At 43.3% G+C, this 25949-nt stretch overlaps 1 protein-coding gene across 1 annotated transcript; it reads left to right on the top strand.

Annotated features, from left to right (window-relative positions):
• On the top strand, positions 1 to 25053 carry SNX18 (sorting nexin 18). Its single transcript, NM_001261750.1, is given in 2 exon segments — positions 1 to 1801; positions 24590 to 25053. Coding segments are annotated over 2 exon segments (1875 nt in total). The 5' UTR covers positions 1 to 180; the 3' UTR covers positions 24844 to 25053.
• The last annotated feature ends 896 nt before the right edge of the window (positions 25054 to 25949 follow it).

Here is a 25949-nt window from a genome sequence, read left to right on the forward strand (position 1 = left end):
CGGCACTGCGAAGTGGAGGCACCGCGAGCGGAGGGCGCGACCGGCGGGTCCGGGCAGCGTGGGTTCGCCGCTTTGGGGGCTCCAGTCCGCGCGCCAGGGTCGAGCTGCACCGCGGGCTCCTTAGGTGGGCCTCGGCTCGGGACGCCGGGAGTCGGGACCGCTAGTCAGGGCGCCGGGACCATGGCGTTGCGCGCCCGGGCGCTGTACGACTTCAGGTCTGAGAACCCGGGCGAGATCTCGCTGCGGGAGCACGAGGTGCTGAGCCTGTGCAGCGAGCAGGACATCGAGGGCTGGCTCGAAGGGGTCAACAGCCGCGGCGACCGCGGCCTCTTCCCAGCCTCCTACGTGCAGGTGATCCGCGCCCCAGAGCCCAGCCTGGCGGGAGACGGCGGCCCGAGCGCCCCGGCACGCTACGCCAATGTGCCCCCCGGGGGCTTCGAGCCCCTGCCCGCCGCGCCGCCCGCCTCCTTCAAGCCGCCGCCAGACACCTTCCAGCCGCTGCTGCAGCCACAGCAGGCGCCGCCTCCGAGCACCTTCCAGCCGCCAGGCGCGGGCTTCCCGTACGGTGGGGGCGCCCTGCAGCCGTCGCCTCAGCAGCTCTACGGCGGCTACCAGGCCAGCCAGGGCAGCGATGATGACTGGGACGACGAGTGGGACGACAGCTCCACGGTGGCTGACGAGCCGGGCGCTCTGGGCAGCGGAGCATACCCGGACCTCGACGGCTCGTCCTCGGCGGGTGTGGGCGCAGCCGGCCGCTACCGCCTGTCCACGCGCTCCGACCTGTCCCTGGGCTCCCGCAGCGGCTCGGCGCCTCCGCAGCACCACCCGTCGGGGGCCAAGAGCTCGGCCACAGTGAGCCGCAACCTCAACCGCTTCTCCACCTTCGTCAAGTCCGGCGGGGAGGCCTTCGTGCTGGGGGAGGCGTCAGGCTTCGTGAAGGACGGGGACAAGCTGTGCGTGGTGCTGGGGCCCTACGGCCCCGAGTGGCAGGAGAACCCCTACCCGTTCCAGTGCACCATCGACGACCCCACCAAGCAGACCAAGTTCAAGGGCATGAAGAGCTACATCTCCTACAAGCTGGTGCCCACGCACACGCAGGTGCCGGTGCATCGGCGCTACAAGCACTTCGACTGGCTGTACGCTCGCCTGGCGGAGAAGTTCCCGGTCATCTCCGTGCCCCACCTGCCCGAGAAGCAGGCCACCGGCCGCTTCGAGGAGGACTTCATCTCTAAGCGAAGGAAGGGCCTGATTTGGTGGATGAACCACATGGCCAGCCACCCGGTGCTGGCGCAGTGCGACGTCTTCCAGCACTTCCTGACGTGCCCCAGCAGCACCGACGAGAAAGCCTGGAAGCAGGGCAAGAGGAAGGCCGAGAAGGACGAGATGGTGGGTGCCAACTTCTTCCTGACCCTCAGCACACCCCCCGCCGCTGCCCTTGACCTGCAGGAGGTGGAGAGCAAGATCGACGGCTTCAAGTGCTTCACCAAGAAGATGGACGACAGCGCGCTGCAGCTCAACCACACCGCCAACGAGTTCGCGCGCAAGCAGGTGACTGGCTTCAAAAAGGAGTATCAGAAGGTGGGCCAGTCCTTCCGCGGCCTCAGCCAGGCCTTTGAGCTGGACCAGCAGGCCTTCTCGGTGGGCCTGAACCAGGCCATCGCCTTCACCGGAGATGCCTATGACGCCATTGGCGAGCTCTTCGCGGAGCAGCCCAGGCAGGACCTGGATCCCGTCATGGACCTATTAGCACTGTATCAGGGGCATCTGGCCAACTTCCCGGACATCATCCACGTTCAGAAAGGTAAAGCCTGGCCCTTAGATCAGGTGATATGGAGTGTATTGTGCAGGCTGAAAGGGGCGACTTCGACAGCAGTACTACTGTGGGTAGTAGTACTGGTAGACTCATATTCTACCGGTGGGGAAGCGAGCAGAGACGTGGACGCCTGGCTCTTTTCCCGAGTGTAAGGTGGATTGCTCGACAGGCAGCTTCCTCCTCGAGTATCTCCCAGTAGGGAGTGAGTACTCTTTCTCGAAGGTTCAAAGAGTACCTTTGATAAGAGTGCTATAGTTTTAGAGTTTGAATAGTTGAGTAATGAGCTGCTCAGATCTGTAATCTTCAGACGAGGGTAGAATTAGAAGGGGACCCAAACCATGTTGGGCATCTCTTTGAACACTGCACTGTCACTTAGTGATCGGTTTCAAAAAGCGAGGAAATAGTGGAGAAGAACGGATGTCTGTAAATAAAGAGAAATCTGCTTTCACCCTTCCACACCTCTCAATCTCTGCTTCGGTAGAGGAATTAAGATCAATTCTCTGAGCTTAAGAACTTCCTGCAAAGAATTCTTGCCTGCAACCTTCGCGAAGTAAAGTAAAAACCCTAATTTACTTTGTGAAGTGAAGTAAAAACCCTAATTTTAGGAAAAGCGTACTCATTTTGAGTTTGGAATCATTAATGTACTGAAATTGAGAACGTTGTTTAGGAAAATTGTATAGGGAAACGACGTAGAGTGAATATAATCTGAGGATTGGATCTGAGAGCGGCGTTACTGGTATCCCTGTAAGTTAGCTGTCCAACTGTCAGAGTTCATGAGTTATTAATAGTTGTTAGTGTCTCTGACCTTTGCTAAAGCACTGGAATTTGCAAATTAAAAAAAATATATATAGCAGTAGTCCTTGTCTTAACATTTCTCACTAATGTGCATTCTGATATAATGCCTTGATTGAGAGAATGGGGAGGTGTGGGAGTTAGTGAGGCAGTCTTGCCTGTGAAAGTCCAGTGTAGGGGCGGCTAGGCAGCAGGGAAGCCTACTGTCCCTGTTTCCTGAGCAGGTCTGGCCTTTACTGATGAAATGCTCACTGCCTTTCTTGTGGGCCAGTCCGTTTATGAGCAATCCTAATCTCTGGCATGTCTTTTCTTGCATTGAACTGAAGTTTGCCTCCCTTGATTGTCTTTCTGTTCCCTGGAACCGCCTTCAGACATTTGGAGACAGCAGTCTCGCTTCCTTCCTCTCTGCTTCTCTCCTTCCCCTTCCAAATGTGTGACTGGTCTTCTGACTTATGGGGAAAGGGGCTTGCTGGGAGAATGATCAAACGCTTTCAGTCTTGTTGCTGCTGCTGAAAGGGAAGGGAGTACCCTGGACATCAGTACTAATTTTAGTAGAGAGCGGTAACTTTCTTGGCAATTTGCAATTTGTAAATGCAGTCTAATATTGAATTCGCTTTTTGTGCAATCACATTGCTGTTGGCCTATATTAAACCTGTATTTACATTCCCTATGCCTTTTTAAAAAAATGTAAATTATTATGAATCTTTGACTTTTTTGACTGATGTTGGTGGAACTCCCTTTGTGAGCCTTAATGGAGGGACTTAGCATTTAAATTCCATTGTGTTACATCATTCTGGACCTATGCTGGCTGCCCTTTTACACATTTCTGTGAGTTTGTGCAAATTACCAGTAAATAGTTGAAAGGATGGAACCAAGTACAGACACTTGGACATGTGTGCTGGGCCGCCGGTGTCTGTCTACTTTAGGTTGGCATCAGTTCATTCACTGTCAATCACACCATGCACTCAAGCCTTTGTCAAGTGGCCTGCTTTTGAAATTATGTATTAGAAAAAGTATGGTGTGTGTTCTAATATCTATTTTGAGTTTATAGCAATGGTCTACTTGATCTATTAAACCATCTGGTTATGGCCAGGATCACGCCTGTAATCCCAGCATTTTGGGAGGTCAAGGCAGGAGGATTGCTTTAACGCCAGGAGTTTGAGACCAGCCTGGGCAACATAGGGAGATTCCCATGTCTACAAAAAATAAGGAAGTTAGCGTGGCATGGTGGCTCATACCTATAGTCCTAGCTACTAGGGAGGCTGAGACTGGAGGATTGCTTGAGGATAGGAGTTTATTTGAGGTTGCAGTGAGCCATAATTGAACCATTGTCCTCCAGCTTGGGTAACAGAGCAAGACCCTGTGTCCAAAACAAAAAAACAAAAAATATGTAGTTTATTTACTTACTTATTTATTTATTTTGTAGAGACAAGTGTCTTGCTATGTTGCCCAGGCTTGTCTCTAACTCTTGGGCTCAAGCAATCCTCCCAGCTCAGCCTCCCAAAGTGCTGGGATTACAAGCGTGAACCACCATACCCAGCCTAGTTTATCTTTTTTTAATTATAGAACTGGATTTGTCTCCTGTCACTTGGGATTTGAAAAACTTCCTTCATTAAAACCAGTATCATTTTATGTGGCTTAAACAGATTCAAGAGCACTAAACATAATCTCTAGGAACTTTGAAAAGAACAGCAGTTGATATTCAGTATAGTTTGTTTCTGCTGTAATCTTGGTGTGTAATGTACAGTGAGCCTGTGTCCCTAGATGACACATCTTTAGAAAGTACTACCATTTAAAGTGACAGTGTGCAGCACATAAGGCTAAAAGCATTTGCTTATAGCCAGTGTTTATCAAGGATGCTAGTGTAGGCCATTTTTAGGAGTATAGATGAGACAAATATCATAAGCCAGGATAAAAGCTTTTTGAGCGTATTCAGGACTTGTGATTGTAAAGAGCACCTCAATTCCATCACCTCCCCCACTCCAACTGTTACACACTTGAAATATGGCTAATGTGACTAAGGAACTGAATATTGGTCAACAGAGATGATAGAACTTTTCCATCAGTGCTGAAAGTTCTATTGGGCAATGCTGTGTTAAACTGCTGGCTGCAGTTTAACTATCAACCGCATCGTAAGCTTCTCCAGCAAATTATTATCTTTTAATGTAGTTTCCTGATAGCTTGATTTTTGCCTGGTCATCTCATGGCACCTCCTCCTTCCCATGTAGGCTTAATTAATAAAAACTGGGAAGGGGAAGCAAGTCCTGCTAGACTCTTCTTTGCTGAACTTCCCAGGCACTCTGCCTGAGTGACATTTCAGTAGTGTGAGCATCTCTTGCAGTGTGCCTTTGTGTCCCATTCAGAAAACACACTGGTTTCGGGACGGATGTCTGAGGCCATCCTGGTGAGAACCCAGCTACAAAATGAGGGTGGAAAACTCGAATACTCTTAAATGTGGTGGGTTGACATTTTCCTGACTGTACTAAATACTGAACCCATTCTTTAATAATGGTTTTAGTGTACTCACTTTCTGCAAAAGTGAAGAAAGCAATACAGTTCCCTCAGCCAAAAGAGAATTCTGGAATTTTGATTTTTTTCCATCAATGAATGGAGTCTTAGATAAACAGAACTATTTAGGTTAATGGAGTTGAGCGAAGAAAGATGGTAGTTTGCTGTAGTCTGCAGTACATTAGATGGGAATTCAGAATCTACTAAAATTTTATTTGTGTTTTGCTTTGACCTAACAGGAGTCCTTTAAGTTCTTTGTTCTTAGGCAGCTCATCGATCCCCGACTAGGCAGTGTGCCCATGTTTGTCACCGAAATGTAACCCTTGTGGTCTTGATTTTTTTTTTCTTAAGTGATAGCATTTTATTTTCTCCCTCTTTATCATGCCTGTCTGCAGTATATCTTTATGGTGTTGATGTTGGTGAGTTTGGGGTAGTACTGAGGAATATATTTTATTATTACTTTCTTGGCATATTCAGTTTTGTTTCCAAAGATGTGATTGATCTCTAATATTTAATAAAGCTAAATCTAGGGGCAGCAAGTTGAGGTTTAAAAGCTTTAGGTTTACCTCTTGGGGTTATTGCAAAAAGGAAAGACTGTAAAAGATGATGAGAAATACTGGTTTCATCCTTGTTTAGGAATTTGGACTAAATAAAGATGGCTAGAGGGAGTTCCTTTAAGTGAAATGTCTTTATTCTAGAGAAAAGGTGTATAATAATGTTAAATTGATTTGTCGGTTTGGGCTGTGTAAAGTAAATCTAGTATTTACTTTACTAGATAAGTAAATAGGAAGTCCTGTTTTCTGTACTCTTAAATATACAAAATCTACTTCATTGCTCTCTTAAGTGTCCCAGATGGAGCCTTTTTTCAATAAAAAATAGCCCCAGGACCTCAGGAATGGTATACCAGTAGTGGGCCTATCAGTCTTGCTGGGTAGAATTTCACCATTGTGCTTCCTTTTACTACTAGTAGAGTTGGCCTCATGTCCTTCAGACATTAATTAAAGATAGCTGGAGTCCCAGCAGGGCACACAAGGTAAGGCTGGGCCACACTGAGACCTTCCCTGTCTGCTCCCCATTCTCCTGTAGCTAAAAATAGCCCTGAAAAGGTGGTGCCAGGAATACAGAAAAAAGCTCTAAGAAGTCAGGGCAAATTGCAAATTCATCCTTATTTTTGAAACCTCTGGGCTAGAAATTGAGGCTGTTCATTCTTTTTGTTTTCACTCCATCTTTAGTTGAACCCATTTCTCCTCTCTGCTGCATTTACCCCCAGATGTTCTCTAAAAAGACTTCATGTCTCTAAAAAGAGAACAGGTCTGGGGCTTACCCTTTGCCCCAGTTTGTGTTTTCTTAGGGAAAATAAGGTAACCTTTAGTGCTTTTGAAATACATGACTCAGTTCCTTGGTTAAAATATAAATGTGACTGCCCAAGGACAGTCTTGGGCATGAAACTGGGTGTGGGCACTGCTCACACCACCCTGTCAGGGGTTTCTCAGACTTCTTTTTTGAGCCACATAGCCTTCAGAGTCACACCGATCACAGAGGGACTGAAGGGAGGCAGAGGACCTGCACTCCCACCCTCCTCCCAGTAACTCAGGGAGCCTAGGGGGTTTCCTTGTTCAGAAATGTTGTCCTGTCTGGCCATCTTAGGACTTCCAAGCATGACGCCAGAACCCAAACAAGTGAGAAGTTCTGTGATTCACTTACAAACCCTTCCCTTAAACTATTTAACATGTTCCTTCTCTTCGGGCTGAATAAAAAACTATTATTGTATTGCCTCATGTATTTTTAAATCAAAGTTTAAATATCAAGTTAGATTTAATTTGCCATATAATTTTGAAGCTCCATATCATTAACTAAAGGATTATAAAGTGGCAGAGTAATGCTGAGCTCTGTTTGACGAGATTATATCCGGAAGGCAGACGTGTATCATATCCCACATTTATACAACACCAACTAGAATCTGGCCGCTCTGCCGGTGTCTGCAGGAGGGCTGGGTAGGCCTCTGGTCTTTAGTGAGTTCTTTGACTAGCTATAAAGACAGGTCAGTCAGCCTCGGCAGTTCCTTGTGCCAGGTTTCTGAGAGCCTGGTGGATGGGCCAGTCTGCCCCAGAAGTTGCACCAAGGGGATGAGACTAGGCTGGGTCTGCTGAGAGAGCTGTGCCAGTGAAGGGCACAGCCAAGCCAAAAAGCCGTGGGTACAGAGCCTCATCGCCATGGGAGCTGGCCTGTCGGGACCAGCATGGGCTCTGGAGAGCCAGTGTGTGAGCGTGGAGGAGTTTTGGACAAGTTATTTTAACCTGCGTAATGCTCAGTTATCTTTGGCCAAGTGGGGGAACTTCCTCACAAGGTCAGCATAATAATTAAATGTTATGGTTCATAGTAGCTAGTCACCAAATGTTTATTTTTGAAAAATAGGTGAATTTAAAAGGCAATGGCAGCTAGGCATGGTGGCACATGCCTGTAATCCCAGCTACTTGAGAGGCTGAGGAAGGAGGGTCACTTGAGCCCAGGAGTTCAAATCCAGCCAGAGCAACACAGTGAGACCTTGTATCTTAAAAAGGAAAAAAAAAAAAAAAAAAAAAAATTAGGAGCACTCTCCTTTGAAGGACAATTTCAGTAATCTTATCATCCCTCCTGGCAAACTATTGCCACCCGAATTGCAGGCAAAAGTACAAAAGCTCAAGGAGTCTTCAGTCTAGCAATTAAATATCTACTTTAATCAGTTTGCCCTGTATTGCACACCGGAAGTAATGGTAACTGGGATAAATGTCGATGTTATTTGGAGTAACTGGTTTGTTGTTGTTCACATTGAAGAGTGTATGTTAACTGTCTCCTGCTGGCTCCCCCCAACCCAAATCACTTGTATTCTGGTGCAAATCACTTAACTTTCTGAGCTTCAGTTTCCTCATCTGTAAAAGTGAGGTTCATCATTTCCTAGGTACCATTTTGTTAGTTGACTTTTTAAGAAAATAAGATTAGTCTTAAGTATCCAGGAAACTTTTAGACATTGTTTCAGGCTGGTTTTAATAGTGTTCTGTCTGTTTATGTGACTGTTATCGGGGAGCATGAAAAGCCCTTACCAATTGGTGTGAAAGAACATTTATGTACGTTTAGTTCAGATCAGCAAACATGCATTGCAGGCTTACCTCACTAGGAACTTGGAATGTAAAAGTGATTAATACCTGGCCTGCTGCCGCCTGGTGAGGGTTCCCAGGTATTCTGAAGCTGCAGTGTGGTAGACAGCTGGAGCGACTTCTCTCTGACCCAAATTAATAGGACCACCAAAGAGATAAATTATGATAGTTTTTTTAAGATGGAGGCTTGCTCTGTTGCCCAGGCTGGAGTGCAGTGATGCGATCTCGGCTCACTGCAACCTCCGCCTCCCGAGTTCAAAAGATTCTCCTGCCTCAGCCTCCTGAGTAGCTGAGATTACAGGCATGTGCCACCAAGCTTGGCTAACTTTTATATTTTTTTTAGTAGAGATAGGGTTTCACCGTGTTGGCCAGGCTGGTCTTAAACTCCTGCCTCAAGCAATCTACCCACCCACCTTGGCCTTCCAAAGTGCTGGGATTACAGGCATGAGCCACTGAGCCCAGCCTCTGATATTGATCTTATAGCTTGATTAAACTTTAATTTGAACGAGTTTAGTTCATATGTCATTTCTGTACCTTTTCTTATGACTTATCTTTCACTGTAATTTGACTTTCCTCTTCTGCTAAATAAATTGTTATTTAGCAGGTAAGGGGACAGTGAAGGAAGGGGAGCTAAAATCATTAGATTTATTCATAGAATGCTCTAAAAGATAAACTAGATTTTATTCAACAAATAGGTGTGTACCCTTCATTGTCTAGGCACTATTCAAGATGCTAGTGTTGCATCAGTGGCCAAAACAAAGATCCCCACCCTTGTGGAGCTTGCAGTCTAGCAGGGTGGAGACACTCAATGAAAAACAAACACAGGAAGTAAGTTTTAATATATGTTGGAGTTTGGTATGTGCTAGGAGAAAAAAGTAGAGCAGGGAAAGAGGGCATGGGAGGCGGGATGAAGTACTAGAAAGAGTGCTCAAAGTAGGTCTCATTGAGAAGATGAGATTTAAGCAGAGACCTGAATCACTCTGGAGTCGGGGGAGTCATCCAAGTAGGTATCTCAGGGGAGAGCTTGTCAGGCAGAGGGTTTAGCTAAAGTGAGGCCCTGGAGTGGGCATGTGCCAAGCAGGTTGAGGAACAGCAAGGCCAGGTGGTTGGAGTTAAGAGGATCCTAGGAGATGAGGTCATGGAAAGTGAGATTTGCAAGGCTTTACAGGTCACTGTTAGGACTTGGGATGAAAGCCCAAGTCAGATGGATGCAATTAGAGGGTTTTGAGCCAAGGTATGACATCCAACTGGACATATTAACAGACTTAGTCCAGAGCAATGAGAATAGAATGGCGTGGGGCAGTCAAAGGTGGATGGAAGCAGGGAGCTAGTAGGAAATTCTCAAGTAATCCGGGTAAGAAATGCTGGTGGCCTGAACCAAAGTGGAGACAACAGAGGTGGTAGGGGAGGGGATCCCCCTCCGGATATATTTTGGAGGTAGAATCAACAGGTATTCCTGAGGGATGGGATTGTGAAGGATGTGACATGCGAGAGAAAGAGGAGTCATCAAGGGTGACTCCGCAATTTTGGCCTGGCCTACAATAAGAATTGTCAGAACAGCAGTGGGGAGCAGCAATCAGGACTTGAGTTTTCTCCTTTTAGGTAGATCAGGCTCATGCATTCTGTTGCATGTCTCCCCACCCCAACACAAGCACTTTCAAGCTTCAGGTCTAGTCTCCTTCCTTGGAGTATCCCCCTTGGATTGTAGTCCTTTTGTGAATAATTGTCTTATGCGGTGCTCAGTTATTAGTGTGTGGGTTTTTTATGTTCCTGTGTTGTGTAGCTGTTAAATACTGTTTTATACATGCATAGCAAGTACTTAATGAATGCTTGTTGAATTAATGAAGTAAGCACTCAGTAGCTACTTGGTTGATCTTGAAATAGATTTATAAGATGTTTTTGTTTTTCCATTTATATGATGATGGATAACAGTCTAAAAGTGTACAGGAAATAAAGATAGAATCTGGATGTATTTTATGGATGAAGTCATTAACAATGTGAGTGATTTAAAAGCCTTAGAGTTATGTGTTTATGAAATGACTTTCCGTAATTCACTGGGGAGGGGAGAGGAAGTTTGAAAATGCTTAAAGTGCCAGAGAATTAATATTGTATACCTCATGATTTCACTTTATATTGATTATTGGTGTTTAAACTTACGCATGCACACACACACATATACACACACACATTTTCCTCATTAGTAAGTTTTAGTTATAATATTTTTACCAGGGTCTCATTTGCTTAATTCAGAGCACAAGATCCAGAGAATACATTCACCTTGTTGCTTGACTTGGATGCACATGGAGCACTGAGCTCATGTGTGGAGGTACTTGCCCTCATGGAAGGCTCTCTCAGTTCCATGAGGGAAGTAGAGTGTGCACAGAGGACTGAGATAGAAGGTAGATTTAACTTAGTGCTGCGAATAAGACGGTGCATGGGAGTCCAGGGGATAGAGAGGAATTGTCAGTTTATGTCAGAGGCTTGAGTGGGCAGCATTTGGATTCTCCCTTTGAAACATGGTCACAGTGTGACTTTTGGAGGAGCATAGGGGGAGAGCGCACTCCTGATCTTGAAATGCTTTAGCATGGGTTTGATAAGCATACAGTAATTGATAAGCAAAGTACCCAGTGCTCAGGTCAGTGAAGGGAACTGAAGTGAGGAGCTGTCACTGTACTGTGCGACACACAGTCGTGGACATGCACCATGATGTGAAATAGTACAGAAGGAGGAGTAATTATGGAGAGTGGATGGGAAGGTTCAGGGGTGGCTTCTGCCAGTCTCAGTCTAAGAAGAGTCTTGAAAACAAGTGGAAGTTTGCCAAGCCGGCAGAGTGGGGGAAGGGCATTCTGGGCCGAACCATATGGGATCAATCTTGACTGCCTCTCAGAACCAGCTGCTGAGGGGATACAGCAGAAAATGGGGCCCCACCCTGGATCTGAATCAGAATGTCTGTGCTGCCTAGACATTGGTGTTCTTTGAAAAGCTCCTCACATGCTTTTGATGTACTGCTGGGTTTACAGCTGCTGTTGGAGGTGATAGAGGAAACATGGAAGATCATATGGGATGCTGACATGGTCAGGCCTGCACTTAAGATGGACAGGTCGTGGCGGCAGGTGTAGAACGTGGTTGGGGGTTAAGTGAAATGGAGAGCTCTCACAGTAATTCAGACCAGAGGTGATAACATCCTAACGGGGGGAGTGTCCATGGGGGTGGGAGCAGGACACAGAAGGGGCTGCTTGCCTGCAGCGTGGGGTAAGGGACAGGGAGAAGTACAAAATGGCCTGCAGATTACAGGCTCTGGGTCACCAGTAGAGATGCCTGGACATGGCCTGGAGCAGGGTCTGCAGACTACAGCCCACGGGCCAGATTCACCCAGGCACCTGTTTGTTACAGTGCTTGAGCTAAAAATGGTTTTTGTATTTTTAAATGATTCTGTGTTTAATGGTTCTATAAGTCCCCACATAATAACCTCAATTTTCCCTCTTGACCTGCAAAACCTAAAATGCTTACTGTCTGGCCCTTAAAGAAAATGTTTGCTGACCCTTGACTTGGAGGACAAGCAGGTTAGGGCAGTGGGAGTGGCTACTCTTTATTGAGCACTTACTATGTGATAAGCAGTATTCCAAACATTTTATATATGTCCTTTTTTTCCCCCCCCCCACTAGAAAATTCAGAAGCGATACCTTGTCTTAATTCCATGCAGAAATGGGTATGACAGCAGTGTGGTTGTTAGCATGAAATAAAACCAGATGGGTTTGAATTCCTGCCAGCTTCACTGTGTAACCTTGGGCCACACACTTCTTAACCTCTGTTTCCTTGTGTGTAACATGGAGTAACTATGTTATTAATACAGTAGCTGATAATGCTGAAAAATATTTTTCAGCATTAATTATCAGCTATTAGTTTCCTGTGGCTGCTGTAACAAATTCCTACAAACTGGGTGATTTACAACAACAGAAATGGATTCTCTTAGAGTTCTAGAGACGAGAAGTCTGAAAGGACATTGTGGCAGTGCCGTGCTCCCTTTAGAGGCTCTAGGGGAGACCCCTCCCTTGCCTCTCCAGCTTCTGGTGGTTGCCAGCACCCCTTGGTTTTCCTTGCTCTGCAGCTGGATCACCTCAGTCTGTGCCTCCATCCTCACGTGGCATTCTCCCTGTGTCTCTGTCCCTGTCTTCTCTTAAGGACACCCGTTGTCCTAGATTCAGGGCCCACCCTAATCCAGAATGACCTTACCTTAACTAATTACATATTCAGAGACCCTATTTCCAAAAAAGGTCACAGTCAAAGGTTCCATGTAGATTTTAGGGGTACACTATTTAACTCAGCGCAGTTTTTAACTCCCCCAAAGTGGTGTCATCTCATTTGGTGGCTCTGAAAACTGAGGCTCAGGGAAGTTAAGTATGTCTAGGCTCACGGAGCTAATGAGGAGAGCTAGGATTCGAGCACATTATTTGCCTTAAGTTGAGACTGGTACTTCTTATGCTACAATACGTAACATGCTTGTTAGAAAATTGACTTATTCTACAGGCAGTCAGCAGCCACTAAAGGTTTCAAACTGAAGAGTGACATTTAATCATAATCAAAATAGCTATCATGTTTTGAAGACTTCCTGTGTGCCAAGCATGGTGCTTTGTGTTTTATATTTATTATATCTATTTAAGCTTCATGGGAGCTTTTGAGGTAAATGCTCTTCTTATACCCATTTTGCAGACAGGAGCTGAACCACAGATTTTTTTTTTTTTTTTTTTTTTTTTGAGACGGACACTTTTGCTCTTATTACCCAGGCTGGAGTGCAGTGGCGCAATCTCGGCTCACCATAACCTCCACCTCCTGGGTTCAAGCGATTCACCTGCCTCAGCCTCCTGAGTGGCTGCGATTATAGGTGCCGGCCACCACGCCCGGCTAATTTTTTGTATTTTTAGTAGAGACAAGGTTTCACCATGTTGGCCATGCTGGTCTCGAACTCCTGACCTCAGGTGATCTACCTGCCTCAGCCTCCCAAAGTCCTGGAATTACAGGTGTGAGTCACCACGCCCAGCCAAACCACAGAAATTTAAACTGAGAGTTTCCGGAGGCATCCTTTGCTGGTGCACCCTGGCTCCCTGAGGCAGGGCTTTTGGAAGTTACTCCTGTTTGGTCGGGCAGAGATGAGGAGGCTTTTAGAGTACTCCAGGGGAAGAGTTGGTTTTGGAAAGGAACAGGTGAACTCGAGACACCTGCTAGGTATCATGGCAGGACCTGGTGAGGCGCTGGCTCTCCTGAGGAATCTAGTGTTACCTTAGAGGTTTTAAGTTTGGGTGGTAGAAAGTAGTGAAGCCAGTGATAGAAGAGGTAGGCAGACTGAGAAGAGGAGCAGGACTAAAAGGAAAGACAAGGAATGGGCCTGAAGGGAGTCTTAGAAAATCCTATTTTCCAGGCCTTTTATTGTGTTTAGTTATGTTGACATTTGTGATTTTCACCAGAACCACCTATTGTCTGCAGCAAGACATTTTTAACTAAATACTAATAGATGTTAGTGTGGACAATCTGCAAATTTTCACGTTTTATGATTTGTATTTCACGTATATTTTAAAACTTGATACATTTTTAGATGCTTTGTTTTGTGTTTAGTTGGTTATTTATGATTTCATGCAAGGATGTCCAAATGTGGTCAGAGTAAAGACTCTCAGCCACCGGACACCTGGGCCCTGCCAGTGCAAGGCAGCAGGAAAACCACAGGAGTGAGGAGTGTCCTTACCTTTAAAACAGCTGAGTCAGGAATTATCTCCACAGCCTCGTGATCGTGAAGGGATGTGAAGTGGTACTCAGGATAACGAAGAGTGCTTGTGCTGTTCACCAGTCAGTACCACCATGGCATATGTGGCAGTTGGGACAATGGCGTTTACAATTTCAGATAAAAACTGGAAAATTACCTGAAAACAAGAAATGCATTCTTTGCAAATATTCTGCTAACTCCAGCATGAACCACAGTGCTCTCAGATAGGGTCCCATAAGTGCCCTGGCTCCGCGCGTGTGGCTCGCCTTGCCTTGGCTTCTCTTCTAAAGAGCAGGGCCACTTTACTCTCTTCCTGGCCCCATCTAGTGGGACTTCCGTTTAGATTTATTTTAGCAGCTTCTATTTAGATAAAAAGAGAATAAGGTTTTACCTTTCATTAAAGGTACTTTCCCGAGTTCACTCTTTTCTTTGGTACAGATATGCTTGTTGTCCTGTGTCAAAAGTGTTGGCAGCTTGCAAACATATCTACTGTTGCTTTTTTTTTTTTTGGTAGAGACCAGTACCAGTATCTGTGCACATGCCTCAGGTAATTAAAGAACTGGGCACTGCAGACTTCAGGCCCCAATTTGTGTTCTCTGAATTTGAACCATTATATGAGTTTTACTTTACAAAGTCAGTTTTTTAAAAGTTTCATTGTATGGTCAGCATTATCAAGGATAGTATGTCTACCTTATTTTATTAAGATTCTATGGGTATCAGTTCTTTAAGAAAAGAAACAATACATGGTTTTCTTTCTCATTCTCAAGATTTTAAAGTCTTCATCTATATTTGCTTGGCTATAGGCAACATTTTAGCCATCATACCCAAAAATACTTCTCAAATAAAGACACTGTGTTTTCAGAATTCTCCTGAAACTATCACCCTAGTAATTTTATCACGTATTTAACATTCATTATAGACTGGAACACAAGAACCTTTATATATATAAAATTACCAGCAAGAAACAGTTTTGCCAAATAAACCACAAGAGATACAATCATGTGATTTCTCTCTTCATTTTTGGAATGAGGTGAACTGTATGAATACATATGCATAGTAAGTAAAAGTAATCATGTTTTAAGGTATTTATACTCAAGTGAATATTGGTATTCAAACTGAATGTCATTCTGCCTTTAGACATTAGGTGATTGCTGAATGAAACTATAAGAACTACTTAATTAGAGTATAGCAACACTTTTACCTGAAACAGACTGATGATATCTTCAGGATGAAATCAAGCTTAGAGGCCTGAATTCTTTAAGTGATTTTTTTTTTTTCCATCAAGCAACCAGGTTTTTTTCTTTTTGCAATTGACTATGCTTGTCTTTTTCCTCTTCCCTCCTTTTCAAAATGGTTCAAAAGTTCTCTTTGTCATTTATTATATTTATGAATTTAAAAGTGCATTTTAAATTATCTTTGAATTTTGATAGTTACTAACTTTAGGGACCTTTATTAGTCCATTCAGAAAATTGCTTTCCCTGACGAGTTCAGTATTAATTTTGTACCCTCCAGGGTTTATTAATGTGGTCCAAATCCTGGAGCCCACTTAGTATGAATCCATGCAGGAATAGTATTTAGGGTCTGGAGGTTGTTTGTGGGTTGCTCATCCCTATGTTAGTGGCATAGGCTCCTAGGAGGCGTGGGGTACTAGTGTAGTGTGCTGTGTTTGAGGCCGGTCTGTGGGGCTTATGCGGTTGCCATGGGTAGGGCATTCCCCCTTCGGCCACGTACAAGGGAATTGCCTGAGTTGGGCAGACCCAGGTTCACATGCAGCTGGACACTGAGTAAAATTATTTAGTTTCCCGGAGTTTCACTTTCTGCCTCTGAAAATGGTGGCAATGATTACTTTTATTTCAGGGTTAAAGAGAAGAAAATGAGACACGCAAAGTGCAGAGCACAGGTGTGCACAGCGCAGGCACTCCTCTGTGATGGTCGAGTGGCTGGATGGCCGTCCTGCTTCTCTGTTTTAAGTGGATGCTGGCCTTTGCTTTTTGAGACGTTTTGCTCAAAACAATATGAAAAAGTAAAAATAAATATTAGAGCAGAGAGGGGGAAGGGTAATCAACAAGTAGGTGGAGACCAACAGGGAGGAAGGAAAGGGGAGGGGAAGAAGTTAATGGGGAGTTAGCAGGGAAGGCCAGGGTGTGGATCCCAGCAATGAAAGGATAAGAACCCAATAGGCCACGTTGACCAAATTAGCATTTTCTTTCAGCATGTTACATGTGCCAGGGAATGAAGAAAAACAGGCCGAGTCCAGTCTTGAGCGACTTCTAAGCAGCTGTCCCTGTTGCCCTTCAGCCTGTCTCCTGTTCTTTCCCGTACACCAGGGCTTCTGTGTTTTGGGGAAGGGCCCCTGGAAGACAGAAATCAAGTTAATGTTTTTGGTACATTCATGATTTCAAAATTAAATAAGGTGCTTTCTTTTTTCTTTTTTTTTTTTTAAGGGAGAAAATGTAGCTTTGGATTCCTGTTGCTTAGTGACTGGGCCTTTTGTATAATTAGTCTTAGAAGAGACAAAACATACTGAGAATAAGAGATTGGATTGAGGAAAAGAAGGCAAAGTTCAGGTACAAGAACTGGATGGGGTTGGGCGGGGACCTCTTGGAGCCATGGCAAGCCTCGTGGGGGCCTGAGTTTGGGGGCAGGCAGAAAGAGGGAAAACAGGAAGGAGGCCAGACAGCTTCTTTGAACGGAGGGCAAGGCCTTGCCTGGTTAAAATGGCTGAGGCAGTACAGTGTATGAGGGCTTTTTTTTTTTTCTTTTTTTTTCTCCCCCTGTCTCACTTTGATGGGTCAGAAGTTTCTAGGAAAATTCTGGTTAAAATGCCTGCGGCAGTACAGTGTATGAGGGTTTGCTTTTTTTTTTTTTTCTTTTTTTCCCCCCGTCTCACTTTGATGGGTCAGAAATTTCCAGGCAAGTTGTTTCTCCCTGCGAATGAGAAGCAGAGGAACATGAAACAGAAAAGTTTAGTGCAGTGCAAGTGCATCTGCTAGTGTGCTCGTTGAGTTTCAGCTTGCAGTGCATTCGTAATATGTGCACATGGGCTACATGACTCAAGAGATTCACTACTCTCATACTGTCATTCTAGAAAAAAATTGGCATTGAAATCTTAAGTGTTTTTACTGATGGAAACAGTTTAATGATATGCTATGTAAATAGTGTGATGCTTTTGAAAATGGTGCTGATTTCTAATTCATAATTTATAAATGATTTTTAAAAATTTGAGACTTTTAAGGTAATATTAATGAACCTTGTCACATGATTAAAAATTCTTTTGTTTTCATTGTTTTATATTCATTGCAAACATGAGTAATATAATTCCTCTGAAATGGAGAACATATGTATTATAAACAAAAACAGTTATTTCTTGCTTTCCTCATTTCAGCCTGAGCATCCTTTAGAGCTGCGAGATGGCTTACAGTGGTTAGATACAAAGAAAAATGGTAGGAGGGGGGATGGAAGTGAATTTAGGACATTTGCTTTCTCTGGAGCTAGGACTGGTGATGGAGAAGTGGGGCAAAGTACCTTTCTCTGAGCTTTGGCAATTGCACTGATATGAAAATGAGCCCTGTTGGGAATTTTACAGGTACAGAATCAGCTTGGGAATCTAGGAGATTTTGTTAATAACAAATCCTAAACCAAAGTAAAAATATTGGTTTAATTTTCCTTTTAATTCTCAAAATGTAGAAAGGAAAGGATCCTTTTCAACAATGTAGCAGGTTCAAGTCTCCATCTCAGGCCTTAATCCACTCAATCTATGCCCACAAAAAAGGTAGTAGGTCTCCTGAATGAGGATGCCCTGCTTGGAAGGGAGAATGGGACATGCCAGGGCTGGCAGGCAGGTGGAGGTGGGGTCTTTGCCATGAATTAGCTGTGGGACTTTGAACAAGTGGCTCACCCTCTTCTTTGTAGAATGGAGAGAATTGTATAGAAACTCTTCTAAGACCTTTTTAGCATTAAAAAAAAAAAAAAAATCTGAGAGCCAGCTCTGCCGTTCTCACCTGGGAAGCAGCTCTGCCTAGCCTTCCCCAGAGGGCGTCTCTAGGACTGGAATGTGAGAAGGTGCCTTCCGGCTCCTTCCTCTCCTTTAGGAATTAGAACTGAGGGTTTTTAGTTCCTGAGTTCACTTTCTATCCTGTGGAAGAATTCAAGGAATCCACCAAACTAATGCAATAATTAAGTTGAACTCTCTACCAAAACTTCACTTTCAACAGGTAAACCTTTTTAGGAGGGGCTTACTCTAGGATCCTTCCTGCCTCCTTCACAGAGATCCCCTGAGGAAGAAACAGCTGCAGTGTGTTGGAGGCTCAGCCTGGGGGAGGCACTCTGGGCTCCTATTGCCTATTCAGGATCACTATCTTGGGATGTCGTTGAAATCTATTGCCTCACTTTAAATAATTATTTTTCCTGTACTTCAGATTCATTTTAAGAATGTATTTTTCAGGCTGGGGGCGGTGGCTTATGCTTTTAATCCCAGCAGTTTGGGAGGCTGAGGCGGGTGGATCGCTTGAGCTCAGGTGTTGGAGACCGGCCTGGGCAACATGGTGAAACCTTGTCTCTACAATTTAAATTAAATAGAGAGAGAGAGAGAAGAAAATTTCTTTTCAGTTTTGTAACTTGGGAAGGCTGCACTACTTCACGTGTAAATAGTGTTTTCTTCTGAATTGGAAAAGTTACTACTTCATTGGTAGGTTTTTAAAAGAGTATATTCACACTGGTCTGTATTGTCAGCCTCTTATTTAATCTCTATTTAATGTGCACCTGAACTTTCTTTTCATAATAAAATCGTAATATGTTCATGCTATTCCAGATGCAGCTAACTAATGTCTGTTACTTTAGCCCAAGAAGCAGTTTCAGTTTACAGTGACATTGTCGTTGGAAAATGTTTTTCCCTCTGATTACACCTGTTTATTATTTTCTTTCATCTTAAAGCTGTTCTAACTATGAGTACTGTGGGATCTTTTGTTTGTTCTAACAGTGATGCTTTTGACCTTAGACTTCATTGTATAATTGCTCCCCCATTCTTTCATTTCCCTCTTCTGTTTTGAAAGCAGCGTGGTGGCAATATGATGTTTATGAGGGGAGGGGGCTGGCAAGGGGGCATGTTCCTCCTAAATTAGCCTCTTAAAAAGCAGCGCTTTTGATGCTATTGCCTGTTTTCATGTTGGTTCCGTGATAAAAATGTGTAGCCCTTGTGTTATTTAGATTCTGGGCAACATTTTTAGTTTTCATTTACACTCCTCTGGTTTGGTTTAAAAACAATGCAGTATAGCCCTGAGAATGCTTTAAAAATGCTCTCCTACTTTGTTACAGCTCTGCAGAGAATGCTGAAAAAACGCTGTCATACTTTGTTACAGCTCTGCAGCTGGTTGTATTGTACCTCTGCAGTTGTTTCTTAGGCAGCTACAAATTACTTAATTTCTAAAGTTATCCTAGAAGTAGCAAGTCTATGATCATCTAACTCTGCTCCAATAGTCTCTGCCTCCAACGTGCTAGAACTGAAAATTTTGCTCTCTGCCTTTCTTGTGATATTTAAAATTTTGAATATGAAGATAATTGTGAAACCTAAAAATATGTACACATAATTCCCAGTTTGAGCAGTTAGATCAACTGTAAGAACCCAACCATTTGTAACAAAACCAAATTCTACTTCTAATAATAATACTATTTCACTCACATCTAGCCAACGCTTGTAATACTGTTTCTATTGGAAAAATATGTTTCCACTTTCTTTTTGATTGAACTCAGAGTTAGGAGCTAGGCAGAGTTAGGCAAAGGTGGGTAGAGGGAAGCTTCCTGGGAACCCCAGAAAGTGGTTCTGTGTGTTAGTCCCCAAGTGTTAAACACTCATGCTGTCTGTCTGTGGATCACTTGAGCTGTTTAAAAGATGTCATTTTTTTTTCCTGTTTACTTCTAGTCAGCACTAGTCAATTGACTTCCATAATTAGCTTACCGTTTTCATAGGGAGGAGAGCACTGATACCTTTACTGTTTGTTAAAAGGTGTACAGAAAAAAACTAATTGGAAGTTGGAAAGTTGTGAGATTAGTTTTTAAAAGAAGAAATTATTTTCTTGGGAAAAGATGTATATATTTATAAGAGTTAACTTTTTTTATTTGGCTTCAGATGTTGGAAGGTCCTTGTCGTTGTCATTCTGAACATTAACAGCTCTTATCTTCAATTCAGGATATATTCAGGAACTCTCGATTTTTAATTTGTTCTAAGTATATTACCGTCAACTTATTTTATTGCTAATCTTCTTTTAACTTTCTTTTGAAGGTGTATCTGGGAGAAAATCAATTTAGTTACATCTCAGTTAAAGGAAGTTATTTTTGTTTTTAAAAACTTGTTCTACATCTGTGGCTACAATTTTCTGGAGACATAATCTTCCTTGATTACACGTAGCTCTCCTTATTCTACAAATTTGTACATTTAAAGTATGCTATTTAATACCTTAGTTTACCATTTTATATAGTTTTTATTTTTTAATTTTTTAGACAGGGTCTTGCTTTATTACTCAGGCTGAAGTGCAGTGGCATGATCACAGGTCACTGCAGCCTGGAATTCCTGGACTCTCCTGCCTCAGCCTCCTGAGTAGCTGGGAGTACAGGTGTGCGTCACCACACCTGTCTAGCACGTTCTCTTCTAAATAGTTGTAGTGCTTGCTTTGAAGTCAGTTATGCAGTCAGATCCCATCTCAGCCTCCTGCTGGGTTATGTGGATGACGGTCAGGCTCAAAGACGTTGCATAACTTCCTCAATTTCCTTGTAGTAAAACTAGGAGTAATGTCTGTTGTAAAGTTGTAGTGAAAGTTAGATGGAAAATGTCTAGCATATGTTATTGCTATTTATAGCAGCTACCATTTACTGTTCAGATATTCTATTCTCTACCCTCCACCCTGCCACCATCCATAGCGCAGTGCGCATGTAGCAGGCCCTCTGAGTATTTTCTGTTGTCACATTTGTCACATGTTATCTTGGAGAAAGCCGTATTCAACTCCCATGCAGAATTGTGTGCTTCGTGGACCTATCTCACTTTGTGTCAGGGTAGTTTGCCTGCCCTGACGGTGCTTTGCGGTGTGGCTCCGGTTTGAATCTCCCTGTTCTATCAGTGTGCTCTATACATGACAGGCTTTCCATAAATGTTCACATTAAAATTATCACCCGGGAGCCCAACCTTTTGGGGACTTTTAAAAACAGCAACATTTTGTGTTATTCACTTAATAAATTCATACTTGGGGAAAAAATGAGTCTTTGGTTTTTTTTTTGTTTCGTTTTGTTGTTTTCTTGGTTTTTTTAAGATGGAGTTTCACACTTGTTGCCCAGGCTGGAGTGCAATGGTGCCATCTTGGCTCATTGCAACCTCTGCCTCCTGGGTTCAAGCAATTCTCCTGCCTCAGCCTCCCAGGTACCTGGGATTACAGGCGCCTGCCACCATGCCTGACTAAAAATGAGTCCCAAATTCTTCTTGGCTTCTCTAGTATGTATGCTTAGGAAGCTTGAAGTTATTACATGCTGGCAAGATCCTGGGGCCTCAAAGAGATATTAATACTCATTGTTGTATCCGAGACTTTGGAAAATGTATGCTGATATAAGTTGTAAAAACTTTAGACTTGTTCTTTTTTTTTTTTTTTTTTTTTTTTTTTGAGATTGGGTTTTACTCTCACCCAGCAGGCTGGAGGTGCAGTACTGTGATCACAGCTCATTGCAGCCTCAACCTCCCGGAATCAGATGATCCTCCCACCTCAGCCTCTGGAGTAGCTGAGACTATAGATGTGCACTGCCAGGACTGGCTAAATTTTTGTAGTTTTCATAGGAATGGGGTTTCACCATGTTGCCCAGGCTGGTCTCAAACTCCTGGCTTTGCCCATCCCCCTGCCTCAGCCTCCCAAATTGCCGGGATTTTAGGCACAAGCCACCGTGGCAAGCCTTAGACTTGTTGATTTTTAAATTGGTTGTTACGGGTGCACATCTGTAATTCTATATAACGCAATGCAGTTTCTCAAAATATGGTGAACTAATTTGGAGTTTGACAAGCTGCAACTTAGTTGACATTCACCCAATTCAAGGCCAGGTTTCAGAGCTTCTCTATACTGGACTCTATTCTCTATGGTGAAAAGCCATAGAGTAGTTAGAGCAAGTAATACTTGCAGAATATTACCAATACAGGCAATAGCTGTTACGTAGGTCAGGCTCTGAGCAGGGCAGGATCCTGCATTCTGGTCCTTAGCATTTGAACATAGGACTGTGGCTTCCTCGGGTACCTTGGATTGAAATCAGATGGAAAATATAGTCAAATCATTTGAGATTTTTCTCTTTTAATTTCCTATTCCCCTTATCATTATAAAACATGTATTTTTTCACTACACATTCTCAGTCTTTTTGAATTTTTTTTCCTGTAGTTTTACCTGTTATACTTTCCTCGTCTTGTCTTTTCTTTTCTTCTTTCTCTTTTTTTGAGACAGTTTTGCTCTTGTTGCCCAGGGTGGAGTGCAGCGTTGTGATCTCAGCTCACTGCACCCTCTGCCTTCCTGCTTCAAGTGATCCTCCTGCCTCAGCCTCCTGAGTAGCTGGGATTACAGGTGCCTGCCACCACGCCCAGCTAATTTTTGTATTTTCAGTAGAGATGGAGTTTTACCATGTTGGCCAGGCTGATCTCGATTTCCTGACCTCAGGTGATCCACCCACCTCAGCCTCCCAAAGTGTTAGGATTGCAGACATGAGCCACTGCTCCCGGCCCTCCTGTCTTTTCAACTTCAATTTCTGTATATGAAATGTGAAACCTGTACAAATATAACAAAGATAAATGTTTTACAATAAATTATTACTAATTTTTTATGTTGGGGAGATGTCTTTCTCTTCAAGCAGGCAAATTTTAGTGCTTTGCTGATACTGTCAGCCATAGTAGAAATGTTTAAAAGGCCTTACTTTCAGAGTGATGGCTTCTTAGTAGAACTGGGGTGGGGTCTTCCTCTGTCTAGCAGAGCGCACTTCTCTGCCATGGCTTAGGTGGAAGTGGTGTGGGCATGTGTGCTCCTTGCAGCTGCAGTACCCATGTGTTCTTGTTTCAGGGCTTTGCTGCTTTTCACTTAAAGGGCTCATTTAGAATAAATCAATGAAAATAAATGTGTACATATGTGCACACCTGCACATACATTTATATGGATGAAATTTGCTGTTGGTGCTTTTTCATTTCTCAGGTCTTTGAACTATGCCAAAAAAGCATACTGCTTTACCTTAAGGGTTTTGTTTAATATTGTATTTTATATTATTCTGTAGGAGATTTGAAGAAATTTAGAAATAGGGCATCTTCCCTCGTATATTTCACCATTGGGTAAAACAACATTTCCGAAACAAAGTCTCTCAGTTTCTGTACCTCCTTCTACTCAAGGTTCCTGGTTCCCTCCTCAGTAGTACTGTGTTCTCAGACTGCCAAGCCAGGCACTCTAGCTGCTTCTCTCTGTGTTCTGTCTTGTCTTTCAGTATGGTTTGGTGGAATGAGTGCTAGACACAGTAGGGAAATCTGAATTCTTAAGCTGGCTTTGTTCAAGTGATTTCAGCTTTATCATTACTCATTCCCAAGAACTTAGGAATAGCCTATTTCCTACCCCTAAACATCCTCAATCTTTTGTGTCTTTGTATGACTGTGCTTCCAGGGGAAGGCCTGCCTTCATATGGCACCTGCCGGAGTGGCCAATCTTTCACCCCCACCCCTGCAACACCCTCTGTTGATACTTCTAGGCATGAGATTATGGAACCGCTGGCATCATTCCTAGGTCATCATCGGGGCAGAGTTAACACTCAACAATCCTGATAGTCCCAAAAAAGGGGCAAATTCTTATTAAAGCCCTTGTACTCCAGGTGTGGGTCTCCCGATGCAACGTGAAGTCAAAATCAGACATGTGTTCGCAATTCACCCCTTCACCAGGCACTTTCTGTGTGTTGAGCACTTCAGCTAGGTGTTTACTCTGGATGACAAGATATGGGCTTGGCCAACCCTGATGAGGGCGACCTCCAATTGTAGACTGGCAACATTGCCAAGCACCCCCTACGACTGTGACATGATTCCAAAACACAACCTGTGTTGGTACTAACTTGTTTCAGAGACTGGTTCTAGAGTCTTAATTATTTAGTGAGACTTTCTGAGGAAGTGGGTTTGGATCCTTTACGGGATGTTTTTATAAACAGTGTAATTCTCTTAATATATGTGGAAATAATGATGTCACACCTTTTAAGCGTGTGAAAACTGCATTTTCTTGTTGCGTCTTTTAAAGGACATTTCCTTTCAGTTTATTATCAATTATGTATAGCATCTCTACCTGGAGGAGATGAGATACTACAGATTCTTGGTCAGTATGGCAAACACTAGTTTTTGAAGAGAAATTTTAACAAAGGGAGTGTTTTCAGAAACTTTACTGGATTCCTTCTTTTTTTAAAATGAGTAATTATGGTCCTTACTTTAAATTTCAAAGGTATTGAAAATAGTTTGGGCAACTATTTGCAATGCCCAAGATTCTGTTTAATATGTAGTTATGTCATTGGGATTTGTGGATGTATAGAATTTTAATTAATTGTTATTTTTAACTACAGGAGCTCTTACCAAAGTCAAGGAGAGTAGGCGACACGTGGAGGAAGGGAAGATGGAGGTGCAGAAGGCTGACGGCATTCAGGATCGCTGTAACACTATTTCTTTTGCCACATTGGCTGAAATTCACCACTTCCATCAGATTCGAGTAAGAGACTTTAAATCACAGATGCAGCATTTCTTACAACAACAAATAATATTTTTCCAAAAAGTTACCCAGAAGTTGGAAGAAGCTCTTCACAAATATGATAGTGTTTAATGACTGGACATTGGATTGTGGACTTTTTCAGTTCAAGGATAATTTCTACAGCAGAATAAAAACTGCTGTCAAAGAGCTATTGCCAACTATCAGTGGTGGTACAAGGACGGTTTTGTGTTCAACTGAAACCCAGCTGAATTTATAATTATGTAGGAAATAAACAGTTAATATGGTTATATAATAGAAACAGTACCACACATTGTAACTAAATTATACTATGTATGCCTACACTACCATTGTAACTTTTGGAATAATGATTATACTATTTGCCTTATTGCTTTTTGAAGTATGGGTATTTTAGTGCATACTTTGTAGACCTCAAAACCCATGAAGGGTCTCAAAGAAGCTGGCTGGATAAAAGCCTGCTGTGGATGCCTTTTTACTCTCATAGATTGGGATTACCTAAATTCAACCTATTCTCTGTTTACAAACTCCAACTAGAGCAGCTATGCGACCTTGTGCCTTTAGACTCTTGGTTTTTCATTTCTTCCCGTCCCTTCCCCACCTTTTTAAAGTAAGCCACAGCTTTTCTGATTGAAAGAGTGAAAGGCCAGTGCATATAATGACAAACTGATGATAACCTCATATTGGCAGTAGGGGATGGGGTGGGGTGGGAGGATCAGCTGTCATCAATTTGCACAGCAAGTATTATCTCCTGATAACATGCTGGTAAATGCAGGGGAGTGAGATTTATTGCTCATCTTTGGATATGAAGTCTATTAGGGAAGAAATGGTGCCACTATTCCCTTAGATGCAACAGTAGCATAGCCTCTTCACCCAGGTGTCCCAAAAGCTTGGCGTGAAGATTTCAGCAAATATGTCTTACAACATGAGGAGGAGGAGTCTAAATCAGTCAGGGGATAAAAGTATCGAATCATTGACAACACACACTTGGCTTTAGTTCTTAGGAGGGTTGTGTTTTTGTTTTTAGCTTGAAGATTTCTTTTAATATTCAGTTTTTTTTAAAAAAAATGGATCTACACTGTTAACTGATTGAGACTCCACTGTGATTCACTCGTTTACTTAAAAACTTTTCAGGGATGTCTGTAAATTTCAGTGTTATATGTTATGAAAAGTGGTGTTGATTGATCTAAGGAGGGACCAGA

Source organism: Macaca mulatta, chromosome 6 (assembly GCF_049350105.2).
Source record: "Macaca mulatta isolate MMU2019108-1 chromosome 6, T2T-MMU8v2.0, whole genome shotgun sequence".
NCBI lineage: Eukaryota > Metazoa > Chordata > Mammalia > Primates > Cercopithecidae > Macaca > Macaca mulatta.